Source organism: Glossina fuscipes, unplaced genomic scaffold (genome assembly GCF_014805625.2).
Source record: "Glossina fuscipes isolate IAEA_lab_2018 unplaced genomic scaffold, Yale_Gfus_2 61, whole genome shotgun sequence".
NCBI lineage: Eukaryota > Metazoa > Arthropoda > Insecta > Diptera > Glossinidae > Glossina > Glossina fuscipes.
Genome location: NW_023998433.1, coordinates 413,687 through 437,913, shown reverse-complemented (window position 1 = coordinate 437,913; position 24,227 = coordinate 413,687). Strand labels below are relative to the sequence as shown.

The following is a 24,227-nucleotide window of genomic DNA, read 5'->3' as shown; positions in this document are numbered from 1 at the left end:
ATATATATTTATATATATGTATGTATGCTGTTTTATAAACTGAAAACCAAACTTGTTTTGATAGAGTAGAGTTTAAAATTCCAGAGTCCGCAAAGTACGTCTTAACCGTGTGACTGCCACTCAATGTCTGCCGTTAGTTAAGCATTGGGTTTCAGATTTTTCTATAAACTTAAGCGTATGCGATTGTACGGCGTTGTGTGTAAACTTTTATAAAAAACAGCAACAAAATCGCTTAAGCCACAACGGCAAACATTGTAACAACCATAGCAGCACAGCAGCAGTAGTAGTAACGGCGACAGCAAAAACAAAAACAGCACCAAAAGTAAAACCACAACTCGAGTGCAAAGCTTAAAAAAAACAACAAAAAATTAAAGTTTATATAAATAGTAAAAAAGAAAAAAAAAAATAGGAAAATTGACAATAAAGCAAAGTGGGGAAAAACAAACAAAAACAAACAGTAACAACAACAAAAACACTATAATTTGTATTTATGATCATTAGGAGGCCTGTGAGCCTCGCGATTAATCTCTCACTCTCCACCGTACTAACACAAAAATGGAAAAAAAAAGAAATGCAAAATAAATCTTGTTTTACACTCTATGAGCTTAGTTTATACCTAACAGCGATGATGACGGCGACCATTATTACGTTTTATATTATCTCCGAAAACCGCATGATTTCTTTGTCGTAAAATATTTGTTTGTTATACTCGTTATCAAAGGATCATGGTATCATCCGTTCGCCACATCCAATAGTGCGCATTAAAGGATCCCAATAGCTTTAGAAATAAATTATGAAGCAAGATTCAATTCACTTTAGCGAACTCCCAGCGGAAGCAAATGATTTTTATCACAGATAGAGAGATAGATAGACAATCTCCTCCTTTCAACTTAAGTACTTCAAAATATTCTCTTTTCTCCGACAAACGCAAAGAACTCTCATGCAATGAAAATAGTGAATAATGAAATAGTTAAGTACCATTCATGCCCATTTACTTATACTCCCCGAATAAATTTAAAAAGTTTCCGTTTCAAAGACAGATGGCCGCAGAAGAAGAAACTGTTACATACACTTGCGAACCGCAAAATAAGTGCAAGGCATATTTTTTTTATTCTTTGCCACAGAATTTGTAAAGGCAAGCCTCAAAAAATTTCAAACGACATTTTTACATATGGCGATACTACGCAAAATTAATTCCGAGAATTTCTCCTGAACTAATTCTTGCACTAAGAACTTGAAGCATTTCATTTTGCTTTAGTAGTTTTTTCATGTGCACCGTGAAAGTTGTGTAAGGGTAAAGTATTTCGTAATGGTTTGCTGTAAAAGTGGATTGCAAAGGTAAATTGCATTTCTTGAGAAGAAAATGCAATATGAATTAATTTTTATAACATGCGTAAATACATCTTTATCTGATGCATCTATATCTGAAATCTCTGTTAGACGCTCTCTTAGAATATTCGATACTTAGGTTAGTGTGATTATAATATTTATTATTTTTCTTTGTTACGAACTAGAAAATCAGATAAATTCTAAGGGAATTTATTTTTATGATTAACTTTAGGTAGTTTCAGAATTAATGTCTCCGTTAATAAATTGTCGATCAGCACAAGTAATCTAAAAAATCGTAACTGAAGAGCTATGATCTTGTAAAAATATAAATCATGATTCCATATTTGCCTGCTTATTTAAGATTATGTCCGATCTTTTCTTTTTATCGGTTAAAAAGATTTTATAAAAAATTGAATCGAACTTTAGTCGCAATGAATTGAAATATCGATTTAAAATATTGCTGCTGCTCTAGGAAACTTTGAAAACAATTCCAAAAAAAAATTTAATTTAACGTTCTGCTTAAGTATATGAAATTGAGACGTTCATTTCGTTAATTCTCATACTTCATTTGATTGAAATTTCACTTGATAAAAGATTTTCCACTAGAAGTTCAAGGCCATACGTAGGTCACAAATATATTATAAGCGTAATTCCATATCAAAAAACAGTCAAGTTTCTTAACAAACTTTCTGAACTTTGTGAATTTTAATTCGATTTACACGCATAAAACCGACCGTTTGAGAGTTTTCTGAAAAGTTTTCAACCTAAGTAGAAAAATTCGCTTTTCTTTATTAACCAAATTGCCTTCAATCAGTCCAACAATTGTCTTAACATTTCAATACAATTTTTATCGAACGATTTCTCGTTTCAATTTCCACAGCAATTCACACATCGTTTTGAAATTTCCGAATAGATGATAGTCGGTGTGGATTAGATCTGAAAAATGTCATGGTTGTGGCAGAAAATCAATCTTCATTTCATGCACTTTTGTCATTAAACCCATTAGCCTATGGCTTGGTATGTTCGTTCCACTAAAAGCAAAGACGGCACCCAACATGCTCATCGCTGCTCTCATGCTCAAATTTGCGCTCTATATGTGACAAACGCGCTCTTTGAATATGTTCTAAGTCTTTGCTACCTCTCTAACTTTAATTCGACTGCGGTCCAATAGTCCTTTTAGTGAACTTAAGATTATGTCATCGTCATTGTGGCTTGTAAGGCGATGTTTCAAATTTAATCTCAATAAATATTAGTGATAGCAATTTCATTTGTACTTAATTTTTTCATTTTTACATTGACTTACAACAACAACTGCATGTCCATTATGGCTGACCTTTACAGCAGCGAATTTCCAGTCAACATATGTATATCATATCTGGCAATAAATCGGTTGCAAAATTTCCATCAATATCAAATCTACAAAGTGGCGTAAAATAAGTGAAAGCTGAAGTTTGTATCGACGCACATTTTCAAAATCTATTCATTAAGCCCCGTGACGTGAAAGAAATTGCACTATACTTTGAACGTAGAAGAAAAAGGTTTACCTCTGATGTATTTTTTCCTTGCCATTTTCCAAAAAGCATTACGAATTAATTAAGTAAATTAAGCGCGAAGAGAATGCCATATGAGTGAAAGATCTTCATCAGCCACCTCGCCGAAAACCATACGTGCAAGGATTAGGTGTCACTCTTGATTTCTGTTGAATGTTTTAAATTTGAAATTTGCATGATCTTATGTATTATGCTAGCATTACCTACCACCATCACCTACCTTCAGCGCGAACCCTAGTAATTGAGTAATCCAATTTTACAGTGCTCTTTATTGTTTTATGTCTGACTACATGTCATTTTAGTGCAAGCATAAGTAAATGTGATGTCTTATGTAGAAGAAGCAGTGACTTCTGAATAATTCAAACTCGAAAACTAACCATCCCAAAATTTATCTTAAGTTAAAAATTTATCTGAAGCAAGCCATAGCCATAGTAAATATTTCACAAGCTGTTTCTGACTATGTATATGCCAAAATTAATTCAAAGAAAATGTAGTGGAAGCCGTATTTCAGATTCAAATACTAAACATCCCAAAATTTATCCAAAGGTAATTGTAGCTTTCTCCCTTATCCTTATTTTATTACTTAAGTTTAATTTTACGTTTTCTCTCAATATATTTTTTTTTTATATGTGTACATATATATATTTATTTATTTTTTTTTATTTTTTTTTTATTATCATTATATGCTTGTGTACATATTTATTTGTGGTGCTTGACTGTTCCTTAATAAATCAACAGTATTATTGTAGTATACAATGCATAAATATTTGTTGTGCATATATGCTTATATACTATGCATGTATTTCAAATTTACATCGTAGCTACTCATGCGCATTAGCATTTAAAAAAAAGCTGATAATAAAGCGTCAAGCTTTGTGAAACCATTTTCAGTCACCAATGAATTCAATTTATTTACTTATTTATTTTTTTTTTTGCTTTATACATATATTTCATATAATATATGGAGGCAGTTGACTTAAATTGAAAAATATATGAATGAATTTTTTATTGTTAGACATTAAATAAAATATCATTTGTTAAAATTATTTTTACAACACTTAACTATATATGCACGTACTTGTTACTACATTCTCATATTTTTGTATCACAGTAATAGATTGATCAACGTTTAAAAAGCCTTAATTTAAATTATATTAAGTTGCACAAAGTTGCGAGAAAAAGTAATGAAAAGCCTTTGGTTAATCAGGACGCAACTTTATTATAAATATATATTCAATTTCAAACACAAACAAATATTCACATCGATATCTATTTTAGGCCGTTAGTTTTATTTCAGAAATTTTATTAGATCTACAGATTATGTCAAGGGTTTAGCGTGGGTAGCTGCCATGATGGCTTAACCACACGATGGCCCAAGGCACACAAGTTATTTAATCGGAACCCACGCCCTCCAGAGAGTTAGACAATCCCTATAAACTAGGACTCTAAACAACACTGGAGTCCAGATTGTTTATTGTGTATGGCTCAATAAACCCACTCTAGTCAGTGTTGAGACCTATCTTCATCTCGATTTATTTCACTTCGGCTTGGAATAGTGAAAATCACAACCAACACAGATACTCCCCGAAGGACCGTACCCAAGCAGTCAGGGCTCACATATTGATCAATTGCTGCGTTCAAAAGGGATTGGCTTGTTTCACCGCAGTTTCCATAAGATTGCAGTTAATCAATATTGCCATCATTACCGGCAGGCATTCATGAACATTTCATTTAAGGCAAACGGGTAGCAAAGCCTTCCGTCAAATCCCTTTTATATTATTTATTTTTATATAATTTTCAGCGTACTGTAAAGTCGCATTAGTCAAAAGGGTTAGAAAAGCCTTCCGTCAAATCCCTTTTATACTAATTATTTATTGCTTTCACTTCTACCCGCAGTTATACATGGCTTTGCTAGCGGGCTCCTGACCCCGTGATGCTTAAAATTAGACTATAAAGCCTTTAGCATTACTTTACATAACTGAACGGTGTCAGACCTTGCCTTCGGATTAACCATACAATCCCGGCTAGCCAAAACCGAACTACCCTTCATAAAGATATTTTAGCTTCGGGCATCGCACTGACATGACGGGCGAGCTACTATGCACTCACTAATTACTACCTCTACGTATTTTTACGTAACCAGTGACCATCTGGCTTATTGGTTAGAATTTCCTCTGTAGTAATTAGGACATTCATCTTTCAGTGCACCCCTAAGCCATTTTTCAGAAAACTCATCGCCGAGTTATAAGTAGTCCAAGCCTTAAACCCTTCTTCGCTGGCCGAAGCCATTGTTCGGAGATCACCCCAATTAAATTTGTTCCGTTTTTGGATAAAACTCGTCCTCACTTCGTCCATCGCTTCATTACCTCCTAAATAGGTGGTATTCACAAGTGGCCGGGTCTTAAGAATACCGCGAAATCCGGTAAAACTTCTCAGACTAAGTTTCAAGATCACTTCTTGGGCTTTTACTCGAGTTGGATGAAGGTATGTGAACTTGTTTTCTTCAAGACTTTTGTAGTTTCTTTTTTTTTAGTTTGGATTTAGTTTTTGAAAATCTTACTAGGTTTTAACTAGGTTATCAAATTTTTGCCAAAAATAAATCATTATAATACCATACACATTTCCCAGAAAAAGCGGGAAGCAACGAGCTAATCTTTGATACCTTAAATCAATGTATAAAAAACTTCATTACTTTATGTATATATGGGTTTGCCGTTCGTTTACCCTCAGCTTTTAATTTTAGTTGGTGGTAAAAGGATATATCAGGTTTTTTGCGGATTTATGCAACTCCAGAAGAACATGAGATATTTATCATTCAGAAGGTGATTCTGAATCGTTCTAAACTTGTCTGTCCGTCTGCCAGTCTTGTTTTCTTGTGTTCAACCTTTAGGCTGCATAATTTTTTCGATTTTTTGATGGCGTTTGGTACACTAACGTGTCTAAGGTCTAACCACAATGGCTACTGAAAAATATGTAGATCAGACTGCTTCGCACAGAACACCTCTGTTTGGAAAGTCATTATATGAATGCATGGTCGACTTCAGTGCTTTTACTCGAGTGAGCAGTGGTATAGGGTATAAATATTGAACGACCAATGAATGAAGAGCAAATTTATTATCGAAAGTGTAAACGTACAACAGTGTAAACTTTCGAAGAAGCTGCTTTCAACAGCTGAATTTTTGCTTAAACATACAATCCTTGAATAAATTTTCCCATTAATGGAACCGTTCTTTGGGCAAGTGTACAAAATTGTGAGATCCGGGATAAAAGAAAAGGCCAAATCTCTGTGAAACTCTCATCTTAATTAACGTACGTTGGTATTAGACAAGCGTGAACTAAAAAAGACGAATTTGTTTTTATTATATCTTACACTTTTTATGATGCAAGAATCTATTAAGTTTATGCGGCAGGTAGGCAAAACCCAAAAGGACTTGAGGTAGGCCTACTACTTCCTAAATCGATCTAAGCTTGTCTACCTACCTATATGTCTGCCCATCTTGTTTTCTTGTGTTCAAACGACAGATCATAACTTTTGAAATATTTGGATGAGACTTAACACACGAATTTAGTTGGGTCCCAGGGACGAACATCCCTTACAAATGGTTCGAATCGGACCACTGTTTCTTCTATCATTCCCCATATAAAGCCTTATTATGTAATATTTTTGTATGAGTAACTGTATTAAACGAAGTAATGTAAGGTATTTAATGGTGGGCATTCCACTATAGTGTTTTTCATCTGTTTTTTTGTTAAATTCAGTCTGTGTTAAAAAGCGGATTTCAATCATGTATGTATCACATCGATGCATATTTTAATTTATGCTTATAACATGTTAACGTATAAGGGTACGGTACACTTCATAATTTTTATTTATGCTATTTTTTAATATCGTTTCTTAAAGTTTTGAAAATGTTTAAAATTTATAGTAATAAAAGGAAAAAATAAATAAATAAATGAATGATGTACGTATTGTTGCATTTTCTCGGTGTAGCTTCCCTCCGCACGTTACCATGTAAAATTATTCATATTAACGGATCTTAATGAGTCTTTATTAATCTTTTTTGTTCTGTAATTTATTGTCAGCCAGTCACAATACTTACTTAGCTCTTTTTTTCTAATCTTTGATTTGATTGTTAATGAAACTTGTATTTAATTGTTGTTCGTTTGTTGCTTTTTTGTCTATTACTTAAAGCATTCTGTTTCAAGTTGTTGCGATTGCTATTGCCATTGTAGTTGTTAATCTTAACGTAGACTTTAATCGCATCGCTGTAAGGTCTGACTTTAGACATAAGGTCAACAATAATTATTTATTTGAATATTAAAATGATGGCTTCTACAACATAAACTTTCTGCTGAAGCGCCTTAAGATAAATTTGCCTTTACAAATAATGATAATGCAGAATTCTATGTAACAAAAATAAAGACTAAAATAGGGAAGCTTCTGTCATTTTATTTCTTCTCATCAACGAAGCCTGAGGATCAGTTAATATATTGACTCAAACTAAAGCGGTTTAGAAAGCAAATATGCCTTATTTTCATTCTCAACACTTCATTCTTTTGCGAATATGCAACGAGACAGCTGGCATTTCATTTTAAAAGTTTATATTTTCATTATAGATTCGCGGAGGTTTCGAAAAACTTTAATTAGGAAAATTCGTGTTTAATAGACATAACGTTATTGTCCCTGAAACAAATTAAAAGAGCTTGATGTCTGCGATATGCGGTAGTACGACGATGCAGGTGTAAAGAAACAGTAAAATAACAAGACTCTAATTACGGTTGGTGATGATCTGAATTTCAAAATCATGAATAATTTCCAAGAGCTGCTTATGACACTATTTTTGAGGAAGTTTAAAAAGTGGCCTTAACAAACCATTCTCTCACACAGCTTACAAATGGACTGAGTTATTAGCAACAAGATACGATCGATGCTGGGTTGGTTTTTAATAGGTAGATGTTCAAAAGATGTTTGCCTATTTATTATCTCTATCATTCTTAGCTCTCTATCCTAAATTCAACATTCTCACAATCTACGACAGTAAAAGGCTAAAAAAATTGTTTTAGTTGCGTTACGTAAAAGGCACGAAGAGAAATACTTAAATATTGAACGAACATGAAAAATGGAAGAAAGGCCAACGGCTTTACAAAATATATGACGTATGACCGAAATGTCTGCTGAAAGAGTTTCGGCTGCTAATAGAAAACAGAAAAACGAATTATAGTTGCGCGAAATTTAAAACGAATAAGCGCAAAAGCTGCTGAGAAAAAGATTTTATAATCTTGCGAGACTTGAATCGAATAAACGTAAGAAAGACGTTTGATAAGAACGTTTTATAACCGTGGCAGACTTGCGATCGGATATGCACGAACCCTGCTAAGAAATATGGTTTCAATTTTTTTTTCAATTTTCAATTTTTGCAAATAATAACAACTTAAATCTTTCATTTTTATTCACAAACCACGCTGTGCTCTTCGACGATCTATTTTGGTTTTGTCTCGTATGTATGTATGCCTTTTGACATTGCAAACGCAATGATATAATCTTTACTATACCAACCATAGTCGTCTGATGATTAACTATATTCGACTAAACGAATAAGTTTTTTTGTTGCAGGCCAAACCTAATAAACTGGCACGTTAAGATTTTAGATCGTATACACCCGAACTATACTACTACTATTAAATTCCTTAACAGTATGAAAATATTTCGTAATATTTAGTGTAATTATTATGTAAACATTTGCACTAATAATGACGAATGTAACGCCTTATAGGCAAAAACAATATTTTGATACACAGTCGGCGACCGCAATACTAACACAACGCTATCTACATAGACATAGGAAAAGAATGGCATGCGGAAGAAAGGACAGAGTACAGTAAACCGAGCTCAAGATAAAGAAAGCGAAAGACAAAGACGCATTATAAAATTATGTTGACATCGAAACGAATCTTGTGCACCCATAGTTTAAGGCAACACTGTATATTTTGTTGTTTGTTGAGAGGATGATTAGTGTATCATTTTTTCAATGAACTTGTTGATTAATAAAATACATTTTTCATCGGTGTACGCTTTAGATAGTAAGTTATGGATAACTTTTTGGACAAATTAATTGCATTAGTGCATCAAGTCTTGTAACTGCGCGAGCCTTGACGACATATGAACATACAGGCGTTGCTCAAAAGAATATTTATACTACTTTGTGTTAGGCATTTCCACCTGGCACAACCAGGAAAATAAATGCAAGACACCGCCATTACAGGGTAGTGAGTTTTGTAATGAATATATAACTTTTACTTAAAAAATTATGACACGCACAAAAAGGAAGGGTATCAATAAACAATGTAAGTCGCTGGAAATAAATTTGTTTTTGTAGTTATAAAAAAATATTTTTTAAATTTTGGCTTAGATGAAAATATATTCTTTTAACATTTATATTTCTTATCAAATATATTATATTTTTCAGGAAGGTCGGGGCATATGTCTTCACGATTTGTGAGAAAGAAATTGAGATAATACAAAAAAAAAAAAAAAAAAAAAAAGAAGAAAACAACTACAACGAACAACGTATAAAGTTACAAATTTGTAGCTAAACAAGTTTAATAATAATACATTGGCCAATGATTAAGATGGATCATTGCGTAAACTCAAGGCGGACCAATGTTACGTAAAACTTGGTCTCTACGAAGCCTTAGAAAGGCGTTAAGTTAATCTTTCGAGAACGTTTCTATTTTCTTTCAATTTTAACGTGCATTACAATGATTATTAAAGAGTATGGCTGACACCCTCACATATTTCGCAAAACGACAACCCTGGGATCGCCATACAGAAGCCAAACGGTCTTCTCTTCTCTAAAATCATTCTACCATGGAAGCCTGAAGGCTAGAGACGTGAGAAGTCGGCAAGCGACTATAAGGTACATTTGTTGTTTCAAATTTTTTTTATTTCATTTATTGAGAGATCTGTGTCAGAATAGGCCTCACCAGAAGCACTCCGCTACCACGTACATCAAAAAATCTCCGAGATATTATAAGCCGGACTGATAATAGCATCTGAGTGTTTTATAGCAAAAGTATACGGCTTATCCAAATAATCCATTGGGTTTGCTTGTCGATGATGACGAGTAATACAGGTTAGGTTTTCGCGAACGCAAAAGCTTGCGAATCTCAACCTAGACATCGTATCTTACCACAGAATCTTATGATAATTGATGCACAATTTCCATGTGGACTAAGGTTATCAATCATTTCGAAATCAAACGTTTTTTAAGCATTAAATTCATATGAAAGGATCGTTTCGCGTGCGCCTGATCGTCCAAATTTAACTTGATTAATGGGTGCATCATTAACATCAACCATGACTTCTCCTAATCATCTAATCATATTATTTAAATTGTTGTAAACAAATAAATGAAATAAGGTAAAATGTTAAATAAATTATATCGGGTATCTGCACGAAATATATGTGCATATTAGAAGGACTTACATTTTTGCAAGTGAATGATCTTTTTGAGTTCGATAAATTTTATATTTAATTCGTGGAGAGTTGTTAAGATTTCGCATATTTTATTTTTACATTTGCAACTTTCATCATAAGGGCAACGGAGAGTTTCAGTTTTCCTCTTCGTTTTTTCAAAAATTATTTTTTTTAACGCTCAAGGAATGAATATTGAATTTATTATGTCTAAGCATAACATCTTAGCGGAATTGCCGTAAAAGTTCGTTGCTAGGTATCATCCACTCCACCAATCAGACGACACATCATAGATTGTGTGGATGCTGAAATTCGTATCGTTATACTCTTTGCGACGTATGTTTTCATATGTCGTTTTTTCTTCTTCTTTTTTGCCAACAAGGCGTAACCGCAACTTTTCAAAAAGCTATGAGTTCGTGTCAACGCACGCAAAGTCGCTTACGAGATTTGTTTAAGGAAATTTTAATCCGCCAAATGCCTGGCTTAAGCCAATCAGCTGCCAATACTATTGATCAAATCTTTAGTTCGACATAGATCAATATTTGATGAATACAAAGATGAAATATAATCTTACAAAATAATTTACATTTTCGCTATGGATCATGTGCAGACGTTATACATATATATTGATTATGAGACTGAGGCGTACAATAGATTAAAAGTGTTTCATTCGATATTTAATCATATTTTAAACTATCGTTTTTAAATTAGTTTTTATTTTATAGTCTTAACGTTTGTATGCATTTTTATGATGTATAATATATTAGGCTTGGTCCGCCTTCAACGGCCAGCGAAATATGTGAATATAACTAGATAATTATTGACGTAGACATTACACGAAATATTGCATGTTGAAAAATATGTTAATAATAGAGAGAGACTCTTGTATCTTGGTTTCATTAAAATTAAATTTTTTGATAGCTTTCGTAACGAGGTATTGCAAATTATCGCGCCCACAACCGAATTCCATAGAATGTCTGACGACATATGGAATATATAGAGCAATTTAACATAGAAAAATCGTTCAGGATTCCATCCAGAATAATTGAAGATGTATTTACTGAAAACGGTATAGGTGACTTCAAATAGCAGTACCGGAAAAGCTCTACACATGAAAAAGATTAATAAATAGATGGGCAGATGGAATAATTTTATTAATAATGCCTTCCAATGAGCTTAAACTACCAGAAAATAAATTTCAAGGTACTTAACATAAATACGTGGCTATCTACTCTATCTGGGACTTAACACCATAGATGGATTATTCCGTTACTTAACACCGCGCAAAGTGAAATAAATTCCACGCAGCAAATTTATCACATGTTATCGTTCGAGCTTCGATAACTTAATGTTATACCGTCAACATATACATGTTATTTCTTCTGTTCGAGTCCTGGCCTGTTTAAAATTAACGCTTGATTTCTCTAAAATTAATGCTGTCAACGAGAAAGATTTACAACCTAATCTTCATCGATGAAATCTCTTCCACCCCAAGCAAAATGCATTAAAATTACTTGAAAAGGATCATCAACTTGGTAAGAAGACTGTATGGATGCCGTACCGTCTAAGCGATTCCTACGCTATCTAATAGGAGCAATATAATCATGCTAAAGTACTCCAGAATAAGTGAATTCAAAAACTTAAACAATATTAGAAGTCAAAATGAATGGTTGTAAATATATACCGATTATTATGACTAAACTGCATTCGCAGTCTAAAATCAAAATTTTTTAATACGCAATCTCTTTTTTACAACAAATGATAAGATATTTGAAAATTTTTATTTGTTGCACATAATTTCAATTGAAAAGTTATTTATTAGCAGTTCACAAGAAATGATTTAATCCGCAGCGTTTTTTCTTATGTGGATTTTTTTTTATGCCCGCTACCGTAAAATTAAGGTAAATTTCTTTTGTCAAAAAGTTTACAACACCCAGAAGAGAGGTTTCAAATTTGACAAAACTGTTGGAAATGCTTGCACATAAGTTGGCATTGGAAACGGGTTGCATCGGTCAAAGAACGCACCTGCAATGCAACATAAACTGAGCACTTATCTGCTTCCTGAATTTCTTGTTCACTGCTCACAAACTACTATACACTTCCTCCTTCCTTTATAGTACACAAAAATGGATAAAATCAGTCACGTCCACCTAATATTATAAAGAAGTTTTTCGTTTTTTTTTTTTCAGGATAATCATGGCGGGGGTGAGCATAAAAGTTTCGGTCACCGCCGAATATAATATTTTTTTCTTTTTTAAATGTCATACATGATAAATATATGTAGGGATGTACGAAATGGAGTGTTAAGCGAGAGCTAGGAAAGTTTCAAATAATAGACAAATAACATGGTATGGATAAAACGGACAATTTTTGTTAATATGAATTTTTCATAAGTCTTTTTTAATCCTCTACTCGTATATAAATCGATTTTTCTTTTGTCTACTATGCGTTGCTTATATTTGTAACAATCGCGAATGAAGCAATGCCTTATAATTGTCCGGTTGGTTTATGGGAGGGGATTTAATGAGTTAAGATAAATTGCCCTGTTAAACGGATAAGATAATGACTGAATCGATTTCCATTATATAAAATGATTACCAAACTTGGGAAGCAATAGTCAATTTGATACCGTTTCACAATGAAGACTTTTATTTTTGCAACTTTACTGATTGCTGTTGTATCGGCTGGCTTCGTACCCATCTCCCAAAGACGTCTCCCATTGGTGCCTCTTGTGCCTACAGAGGAATTGGAGGGCCGCATTACCAATGGAGAATTAGCAAAGCCTGGTCAATTTAAATACCAAGTTGGTTTAAAATTAACAATCGGTGATAAAGGCTTCTGGTGCGGTGGCACATTGTTATCTGAACGATGGATTTTAACTGCTGCCCATTGTACTGATGGCGTTGACGGTGTTACCGTTTACTTAGGAGCTACCGATATACACAACGAGAATGAAGAAGGCCAACAAAGAATCTATGCTTCAAAGTCAAACATCATCGTTCATGAAAAATGGGAACCAGCTACGTTAAGCAATGACATATCTTTAATCAAATTACCCGTACCTGTTGAGTTTAACAATTACATTCAGCCAGCTACTCTGCCCAAGAAAAATGGCCAATATTCCACCTATGACGGGGAAATGGTTTGGGCTTCTGGATGGGGTAAAGATAGTGATTCAGCCACTGCAGTTTCACAATTTCTTCGCTATATCGAAGTACCTGTATTACCTCGCAACGATTGTACAAAATATTACGCTGGCTCGGTCACTGATAAAATGATTTGCATAAGCGGAAAAGATGGTAAATCAACTTGCAATGGAGATTCCGGTGGCCCATTAATTTACAAGGAGGGCGATACTAATTACGTTATTGGTGCTACATCCTTTGGTATTATTATTGGTTGCGAGAAAGGTTGGCCAGGAGTATTCACTCGCGTCACTTCTTACCTAGATTGGATTGAAGAGAAGTCTGGTGTAGTTAATGCATAATATGCAATAAAAAAATATATTCTTTCTTGCCACCTCTAATAAAAACTTAAATCCTAAATCCTATAATTTTTATTTCACTTTTATTAGTAGTTTATGCTTGGAAATGTATACGGTTTCCTCAATTCCAATCGTAATCTGCTTACTTACAAACATTACATACTTAAGCTTTGATATTCTGCACATTTAAAATAAATTTTTAATGTTATTGGGATAGTGGAAGTCGTTAGACGTACGTAGACTTCAATAATTTTGTTTGATACGCATCACCGAAGGATGGGGTGTACATTAATTTTGTCAAAACGTTTGCAACGCCCAGAAGAAAGCCTCAGAGACCCTAAAAGTATATATAGTCTTGATCAGGTGCTAACCATATTTATTTATTTATTTATTTATTTATTCTACTATTAATTAAAAATAAATATAAGTTTTGCATTAAGAGCCAATTGAACTCGACTGTTGTTTGTTTAGTTGAGTTTCTAGTATAAGTCAAATAAATGAATAAATAAATAAATATGATTAGCACCAAATTTTGAATCGATTTAAATACGTCCATATGTCTATTTGTGTAATATTTATTGTAAACATTTTCTTGGCCGCAAAAATGAAGCTATCGACTTCAAATTGGCAGAAACATTACAAGTTCATACAGGCAGATTTACATTGAAAATGGGCCAAATCGCCGCCAAATGTGCCAATAATATATTACGTAAAGTGAGAAAACCTTTATTTCTTAAAAGAAAAGAAAAACGTTCTTTTTCCTTATTACTTATAAACCCTGCGGCAAATAAATGTATAAAAATCTAAATGTGGGCGATGCTGTAGTACGTATACAAAAATGCGAGAAATTGAACGCACCTGCCTAACATTACGGTGTATAAAAATTTAATTTTATTTTTTCAATACCTTTATACTTCGCAACAACAATCTTCAAAAACCACATAGAGTATGTAAATTCTTGACTAGTTTCAAAATTGAAATACACCTAAGCATGTCCGTCTGTTCTTCTGCCCAACTGTGTAGTGCTAGGTGATTGCATGTATTTTGATAGGCGACTTCTACAAGTAAAAATAATAAAGAAATGGAAAATATCAGTGTACACAACGATTAAATTCGATGGTTTCGACCTTTCCCTACATAATATAACAGTTTTCCATTTAATATTAGTGAATTATTCAACGCATGCCGACGCTAATCGCGTAGAGCGCTCACAATTATATTTTCATCATTTTTGTTATTTATTTGAAGAAATCCGTTGCCAAAGCCTACTAAACATGTTCAGAAATTTATGGCGATGCTGCTCCATCGTAGCCCAATTGTTGGTTTTGCTTTCAACGGTATAAAAGTAGTGACACGGATTGATTGAAAATGCCATTTTTTGCCCACTTGCTGTAAGAGTTGTCAAGGATACACTGTTGCAGCTCGAATGGGAAGTTCAGTTGCGCCCAGCGTACTCACCAAACATGGCGCATTCTGATTGTCACTCGTTCAGATCGATGCAGCTTGGCTTGGCTGGCACGCAGTTCCGCAAAGTTGAAAAAGTGCAAAAATACGTCAATAGTTGCATCACCGCCTAACCAATATAAGTTCCTTCGACACGCCATGTTGCCAAAGATATGGGAAAATGTTGGAGAAAATTATGGAAAATATTTTGATTAATATATATTGTACCGATTTTTCGCAATAAATACCTTTTTCAAGTGAAAAAACCGTCAAAATATATGCAACCACCTAATATATGTGATAAACATTCTCTCGTTCGCGAAATAGAAGATGTCGCCTACAAATTTGCAAAAGAATTTGAAAATAACTTAAACTCGTCGGAGAACACGCCTACAACGCGCAAACACCTATGCAATAAAAACGGAGGACGTCTTTGCTTGTTACTCGTTGAGTACAACACATACACCATATAAATGTCCAGAAAAAATCAGTCGAATCCAGGCAACATGATAGAGTAAGAAAATGTAGATCTTTTCCTGTTTTTTTAGGCCTTTTAGGATAGCAATAATAGGCATAAAAGATTCGGACACAACCGAATATAATTTTCTGGCTTGTTTAAGTTCTTTATTTGTTTTCGCTTGCAATTGAAAATTCTAAACTTTACAATCAAGTTTGAAATTTACAAATCAGATTTGAAAATGGAAGCATATCAACCATAAACATGATAATCACAAATAAAAAAGTAAAAGTCATTCCGAAAATAAGAGACACTGCAAATTACAAAACATTGCGTAGATAACTTTCGTGTTAAAGTTTTTTATCCGAGAAATATTTATAAAAATGTTACGTAAAAATAATATTGATCAGAATTCAGAATAGCAGGATCTTGTTTGTATACATAAGCGATGCAAAAGTTGTATTTGTTTGGAGACAAACGTTTGATTTACATTATCCTATTTACTAAGAATTAAGTTGTGCTAACCGAACGGAATTATATTTATAATAAACTTTTAATTATTTTCCCATTGAGTTATCCTTTATTCACACAAACGGGGAAATTATAGTTTTCCTTTCGGTTATGGGCGAATGACTTCCTACATGAGTTTGCGACAATCAATTGGAAACCTGAAATGTTTATTAAAGATTTCAGCTTTGAATGTTAAATTTCGCTTCCATAAGCCTTTAGCAACAGACGCTTAAACATATTAATATGAATTGACTCAGAAATGAAAGAAACGCCATACTTTCAACTTTCCGTTATTTGATATCGAAATACAAGGATCACCATGATGTGTAACACCCAAAATGTTGCTCCGTAGACCATAGAAAATACGCATTCGTTTAAGCGTGTTTGACATATGGTCTCAAAAATTTCAAAAAATTCATTCATTTTTGAAAATTCGCCAACAATAATCGGCATCAACGCTCTTATTTAGAAGCCGATTTCAGATGTTAAAGATAAGAGATTAAGACATAAATAAAAATGTACTTTGATATTCAAAGCGTCCCAATTTTTATACCCTCCATCACTTATAGTCCAAAGACGAGTGTTAAAGAAAATGATTCGGATCGGATCACTTTTTCGAGCAGTTCCCATATAAAATCTTATTTTAAAAGGCCATTGCATGAATAACTGTTAAATAGTGTGGGGTATGTCCCGCTTTTAGTGTTTTCACTTGTTAAGAAATAAATTTACTTGATCTTTGGAACAAAAAGTTTACTTATATATATGTCATCTCCTTACTCACCTGATAGTATTTCGTTATTACATACACGCTTACGTATATCAGTCATTAGATATGTGTAAGTGGCCTTCATGGATTCGATTGCATAACTCAAGTGAGCGTCTGTATGTATGTATGTAGATAAATAAATGTATCTATATATATATATATATATAAATATGCATTCAATATATACGCGCACATTATTATTTATTATTTTTATTCATTCATTTAGCATAACTTTATTGCTCCAGTAAACATTTCGATTCCTTAACATATCACGTGTACATTTTTTTACGCTCATATAGCTCATATACCTGCTGTCCAATCCAACAGCGATGAAATGTGAACCTTGAACGAATCGTAATTTCGTATTAGATTCAGATTAAAATAATCTTTTCATGTTAATCAAATTTCTTTACCTTTCAAATCAATGATAAAAAGAATCCCAGCGATTATGAAATGTACGCAAAGTCACGAAACTTAAAACTTTATCCCATAAAGTTGTAACAGCAAATTCATTACGAATCATTCATTGTTGCGGCAATACTCTGTACACATAATAAATTTTCCACTTTACCACGCCGGTGTAATATAATAAAAACAATTAAAAACATTACATTTGGTGTAAGGCGAATTTTAAATATACACCGCCACCTCAAACAAATCTAGAAAAAACGTAATTTTTATTTATTGATAAAGTTTTTGAAGATAAGGTAATAATATGCAATATTTATGCCAAATATCAAATGAATGTCGTCTCCCTGTATCAATAATTTGAAATTTTCGATTTTCTTGCCCATAGGAAGAAACATGCACATTACATATTTCGCAGAATAATTAGATTTTTGAGCAGCATGAGTAACAGGAATAACTAAACCCTATATTGTTGACCCTCTGGTTCTGTTGTTTTCAAGATCTTGTCACAAAATTGATTTCAACATTTTTTTTCTTTCTGATGAAAGGTCGGTACAAAGATAATCAAAAGCGGTTCACGGATGCTTTTATAAAACTTTTTTTTTTCAGTTTAGTACACTCTCAAGATTTTATTTAATACTTTGAATATGATGTTCAATCGAATCAATATGAAAAATTAATTGAATTGATGCAATCAGTTCATCACCATTCCGAAAGAACGAAGTTTAATTAACATAAAAATAGGGTTTTTCGGGTTTTTACGACAACTTTGAAAATACCAACAACGCTTTTGTGACTTTAACAAAAAAAAAGATAAACATAGTATACCGTTATTCACTGATAATAGTCGCTTATAATAATCACCATCAACTTTACAATTTGCTTATTTAGTGGTTACAATCCGGTAAATGTTGTAAGTAAATGTTATAAATGAGTTAAGGTGAGTATAAAAGAGCTCTGTGCTTATGTTATAATTGCCTACCAAAGCAACCGTTATTTATTAATAATGATAATCATATTAATATAGGTGTAGTTAAAATATTTAACACCCTTTACAAACGTGGCATGCTTCAATTTGCAATCATTTACTTACATCTTCGCTTAATTGCATAATGATTTTTTATGAAAATTGAACCATTGCTTGAAATCGATCTGACCACAAACCCGGGTATTGAAAAAAAAAAAAAACCTAACGAAGAAATTTGCTATTACCAGATCATAGAATGAATGAATAATTGATATGTAGGTCTGTTTAAATGGGAAAGAAGTTTTACGCCTACAGTATATATCGTATACGGAAGGGAACTGTTTATTGGAAAATGGATTAAGCGACATGGTAAGAATTTAGCATATCATATAGGTAAATACGAAAGTACTTCATAGTGGCATAATAGCATATGGCAATAATATATGAATAGTAAGTAGACTCTTCACAAATTCATTTTTGATCACTATAGCATGGTCACCACCCATATATGGTTGGCCTGTAAGCTTCCTCGTTTTTTTTGTTGACGTTTTCAAAGTTAAGACAGAATAGGGAGTACAATTACACTTTTCCCAATAAAAGTTCATCATTTTGTAGCGAAAATTGCTTTACTACGTTAATCGGTTCAATGTCCAATCTTGAGAGTGCGTTCGATGCAATAGAAGTGGATCAAAAGTTTCTAATATAATCAACAGTTACAGAATGTATTTTGTGTATGAAAAAGAAAGTAAGAAAAATGAATTCCTCTTGATGTCTTTCCCTTAACTTATTTCATTATTTGAAGAGGCCTGCATATTAATAACGTATTGTAATTTATTCCAACTATCAACAGATGAAGCAAATTAAAAAAATAGCCAATATAAAAATAGAATAAGAATATTAAATGAAGAAGCAACCAACATTATTGATTTATAACTTACCACTTGTTTAAGATAATTGAGTAAGATTTTGGATGCCGCTGATACCGAGTAAAACAGAGTTAGTGTCACACCATTTTTTTTTATCGAATAACCCTCCTTCTTTCATATAATGTGGGAAGTGTATGATTTGAGAAAAAAACTTATAGTTTTGAAACAAAATACATTTGGATCCTTTCTTTTGTATAGATATAGATATTATTTTAGATATCATTTTATTTCAACATGCTTCTCATGTTTTTTTAAAATTCGTTGAAATGTATTATTTTCAAACATATTAGATTTGCCTCACTTTCAAAACACTTATGTATTTGTATCATTGCCTGTATAATAATGTAATGCATGTAGTGGTACTTAGTGGTTATCCATGAATGAATGAATGAATAAGTTTGTGTTTTCAGTTTTTTACAGGTTGCTAACGATGATGCAACATAACTTTTCAAGTTTTAATTAAACAAATGCTATGGTTTAAGCAGCTTGTATATTTTATAGGGCTTGGTTACGTTCCCAGGCCACAATGCAAGCATTAACTGCATTTTATAAAAGCTCATGCCACAGTAAGGTTTCGCTTAGTCCATTCGAAGGCAGCGGCACTAAAAAAATGAACAACTTATTAATCGCATGACGCCGACCGATTGCGCCGTTTGTTTAAGTAAGGTGCTGGGAGGATAGCTTGCCTGATATATAATAATAATAATAAATGGGAGTTTTTTGCGCAGCATACTTAGAAGAAAAAAATGATTATACGGATTTATATGTTTGTTATGTGCCGTATTTGTTTGTTGCATTTCGAATTCACGTCTGCCATACAGTGGAACGCAGTAAAATCCATGTACTTGGTTTCCACTTACATTGATTCTAGCGTCGAAGATGAGAGCGTGTCATCTGAGAATACACCTGTATTAAATTTAAAGGCTGCGATTAGTCTAAAAACGGATCAGTTAATGGAAAATGAAAAGAAATATGCAATAAATCGAATTTTTGGTGGTAGCGAGGCCCTGCCAAATTCATTTGCTTATCAAGTTGGATTTTTATTGCAGCGACCGAGAGGTTTATATTGGTGTGGTGGCTCTCTAATTTCCCAGGAATATGTGTTAACGGCTGCTCATTGCGTTGACATGTAAGTTTACTTATTGAATTTTCACTTGAATTCATTCGTTTTCTTCATTTTTCTTCTTTCACTGAAGGGCTTCGCGTGCCCTAGTTTTTCTCGGAGCTCATGATATCAAAGATGCTAACGAATCTGGCCAAATGAGATTAATGGTACATTCCCATGATTTTATCATTTTCCCTACATGGAGCCCACGAAAACTGAAAGATGACATTGCATTAGTGCATTTACCTACGCCAGTTAGTTATAATGGTAAGCCTTATAATAAAAAAATATGGTAATTAGGAAATGTTTTCTTCTACGACTGCTTATTTAACAAAAACTCATTTCAGAACGTATTCAACCCATTCAGCTACCTTATCGCGAATATGCCTATCGAAGTTTTGAAAATAAGCTTGCGATCGCATCTGGATGGGGGCGCTACGTATCTGGCGTTCATGCAATCAGTAACGTATTGCGCTATGTACGACTACGCATAGTAGATGGCAAAACATGCAAAAGAAGCTACCCATTCTCGTATAGATCGACTAACGTATGTACAAGTGGCGCTAACCAAAAATCCACCTGCAATGGAGATTCGGGTGGCCCGCTAGTACTACAACGGAGAAACTCCAAGCAAAGAGTGCTTGTGGGGATAACGTCATTCGGCAGTATCTTGGGTTGTGATCGCGGTTTTCCAGCTGCATTCACCAAAGTCGCTTCCTATTTAGATTGGATTAGTGATGAAACGGGTATAGATCCTGGCGATGATAGATGGAATACAATCAGCTTTAAGGAGATATCCAAAAAACATCATTACAAATACAAAGATAGAGATGTTACCAATGCTGATACATTTCACACCAATTTCAAACACTACCCTGATGCAGAGTTATTAGATATAACTCTTGTTGATAGTGTCAACTATAATACACCTTTTCAAAGGCAAAAGAAAGATTACAGCATATTTGTGTTTCACTAATGGTTTGAGGAAAAATAAATGCTTTATTCCCATAAAAGGTTGCGAGTATATAATATTCAGTCTGTCCTATATAAATAAAACGCAAACAACAAATATTTATACAATCGCTTATCTATTAGTGGCAAACGGAAAGAACGTTTTCTTCTTTATCACGACTGTCATTAAGCTTTTTTAATAATTCTTCTAAAGAAACCTTTCTAAGGGCGGACCGTCCACTAAAAGTTTTTTTGATTTTTGCTCTTCGTTTATTAACTAATGCTTTATTTTGATCCAAACCGTTATGGCAGGATAAGTAGCGTTTTATTTTACGATTTCCTATGAGGCGAGCATGCTCTAACTCCTCAATATCATTATCTTGTAAAACATTTGGCTCTTCGAATATCGTCTCTAAAGCAGAAGGTTTAAAATTTGTTAGCTTCGTCTTCTTCATATAAATTCGTTTAATATCCCTAGGTCTTAACATTGTAAAGTCTTTAATTTTTTTTTTATTAGGTTTAGTTTTCATTATAGAATGACGTTTGTTACCAAATGCGGACTCATCTTTTGAGGCACGTGGGGGTAAAATCCGCCTTTCAATAAATGCATTCGCCCTTCGATCGTTTCTACAACTGATATTAGCTGCGCCAGTAATTTCATGATTTACTTCTTGAAATTCTTTAGTATTATTCACATTTCCCATTGCTTTATCAGAGTTAATATGATTAACACGCCACTGACCGGTTTCATCCAACAACGCTTTCAACGATTCCATTTCTATTGAAGTTCTTTGACATTGAGTTATAGCGCTAAAATTTTGGGTTTAATACTTCGTCTAGAGATAAAATTTAATTGATTAAAACTTACGATCTTTCATCAATTTTTTCAGAATTTTCTTGTTGAAAATTTATATTTGCAATGCCAAGGACGACTCTGTCCATTATCTATAGTGTTGCCAGTATGAATTCATTGAGAATTAAATAAAGTTGTTGCCAAACCTATATACATCGCACCCTTTTTATAATGAATTTTGTAATTCAATTGTACGTAATAGTTCGAAACGAAATAGTTGAATATATACATTTTACAAACTAATAATATATGCATGGATATATTATGCTATACGCTCCTGTAAAATTAAAAAAAAATATGTCGCGTGATTGGAGCGGAAAGTCAACTATTTATTCGGGTTATTTATTTCGGAATGTTTATCAACAGAAATTTCATTGGAAAGCATAGCGAAGATATGTTCATTCGAATAATGATCTTACACATATGACAAACACATCGCATATAGTTTACATTCTAGACCGCAATTATGGTGGACTATACCTCAGCTTATATGATAGAAAATAAAAACCAGGTACATATATACTGTGCGCAGCATTTATTTACATAAAATCTTTTCCTGCTTACTACGTTTTGACGATTTTATTTTGGCAAATAAAATGAATAACAATAAGGTAGTACTCGTTATTTTACTTAGTTCGACAAAAAGTTATTAGTAACGCGATTAGTGTAATTAGAAGTTGAACGTACGGCAGCACTGCAAAACATTGAACTTTAGTAACTGGACTGCCACATAGTAACTAGTACGTCACGCAATCAACCGACGCAACACGCGCAAAGCGTAAAATGTAATAATTATGTATGTGGTTTGCGACAAGTACGACGCTTGATACAAAATCATTTCAACACATAAATTGCTTCCGTTAAATTAAATAATACGGCGCGCGTTTGCTTGTATAAACGTCATAAAGTGCAAAAGTAATAAAGCGAAAACTTTGTTTCAAAAAGTTCATTTTTGATACAGTTAACAAAGCGAAAAAATTCTTTTCTCTTTATTTATAGATAGTAATGATATATAATTATTTTTTTTCTTTTATTTTAAAGAAAATGTAAACGATCACTTAAAATTACGCCATGAACCATATGATTTGGTTTTATTATATATCACTGTTTTGTTTATCAACAACAACTCATGCAAAAATTTTGAAAATTAACAACAATTTACGTCCGTAAACAACGTAGTGCAAGCTATATGTTCTCTTCGTTAAAATATACACAACTAATTTAATTTTGCTAGTTCGTGATACATGGACTACGAAAGTTTTGCGTTTTCCGCTTCGCTTTGCTTTTCGGAGTGAAAGTCTCAAGAGATGGGCACAACGGGAAGCTGCGTTATCATGTTATCTGATCAGAAAAAAATAAGAAAAGCGATGTGAACGTAAGCAAAAACATTTGGTTCAAAAAGTAAAAATAAAGAAATCAACATGAATGTGGACAACAAATATATGAACAATAATAACACAAACAATTAATGTAAAAGCAAATTAAGTTTTTGATTCGTTATTGAAATGAAGAACGAAAACAATAAGTTTAAAAGAAGGAACATAGAGGAGGCCTTCATTGAAGCGGTTACATAAAGCAAAAGCATTATGTAATGCTTCCATTTGAAAACTATTTTTAAATTGAAAAATTGCATTTGTTGCTGGTTTATATACACCTTATAAAATAATATCGAGTACAAAAGAAGAATTTCCAAATCGAAAAACAATAATAAGAAAACTTTAATTAACAAAAAATAAACATAAAGTAGATAATTAAATTCCGTATTTAAAATAAATTGTGTAGATTCATACAAAATTTTGGAGTTATCATCTATGACAGGGGCTGGGCACTAATTATGTATCTTCTAGTTAACTAGCTCTCATTTGAAAGGCGCACCTTAAGAAGTAAATTTTCTTCGAAAAAATGAGAGGTCGTTTGTTTACAATGATATCATCAATAACAAATGTATATAAACGTAAAAAAAAAAAAAAAAAAATATGTAAAAAAATATTTTTTTTTTTTTTT

The 24,227-nt window shown here is 33.0% G+C and overlaps 3 protein-coding genes across 4 annotated transcripts; 2 read left to right on the top strand and 1 right to left on the bottom strand.

Annotated features, from left to right (window-relative positions):
• Positions 1–41: 41 nt before the first annotated feature.
• Positions 42–22,335, bottom strand: LOC119637875 (protein tantalus). 2 transcript variants are annotated; one of them, XR_005247346.1, is made up of 5 exons: positions 22,239–22,335; positions 21,921–22,180; positions 17,427–17,672; positions 17,029–17,355; positions 42–347 (listed from the first exon to the last, which is right to left on the bottom strand). XR_005247346.1 is itself a non-coding variant. In XM_038034270.1 (2 exons), the coding sequence occupies exons 1-2, from the start codon at positions 22,310–22,312 to the stop codon at positions 21,511–21,513; spliced, it is 744 nt and encodes a 247-aa protein (XP_037890198.1). In that variant the 5' UTR covers positions 22,313–22,335; the 3' UTR covers positions 21,496–21,510. The 2 variants fall into 2 exon arrangements, 1 of the variants encoding a protein (XP_037890198.1); XM_038034270.1 differs by lacking the exons at positions 42–347; positions 17,029–17,355; positions 17,427–17,672 and having other exon boundaries at positions 21,496–22,180.
• Positions 12,939–13,901, top strand: LOC119637874 (brachyurin-like). The gene has a single exon (XM_038034269.1). It carries the CDS (start codon positions 12,992–12,994, stop codon positions 13,838–13,840), a length of 849 nt encoding a protein of 282 aa, XP_037890197.1. The 5' UTR covers positions 12,939–12,991; the 3' UTR covers positions 13,841–13,901.
• Positions 19,614–21,484, top strand: LOC119637873 (chymotrypsin BI). Its single transcript, XM_038034267.1, has 3 exons — positions 19,614–20,443; positions 20,511–20,686; positions 20,767–21,484. Exons 1-3 carry the CDS (start codon positions 20,061–20,063, stop codon positions 21,393–21,395), a joined length of 1,188 nt encoding a protein of 395 aa, XP_037890195.1. The 5' UTR covers positions 19,614–20,060; the 3' UTR covers positions 21,396–21,484.
• Positions 22,336–24,227: the final 1,892 nt, after the last annotated feature.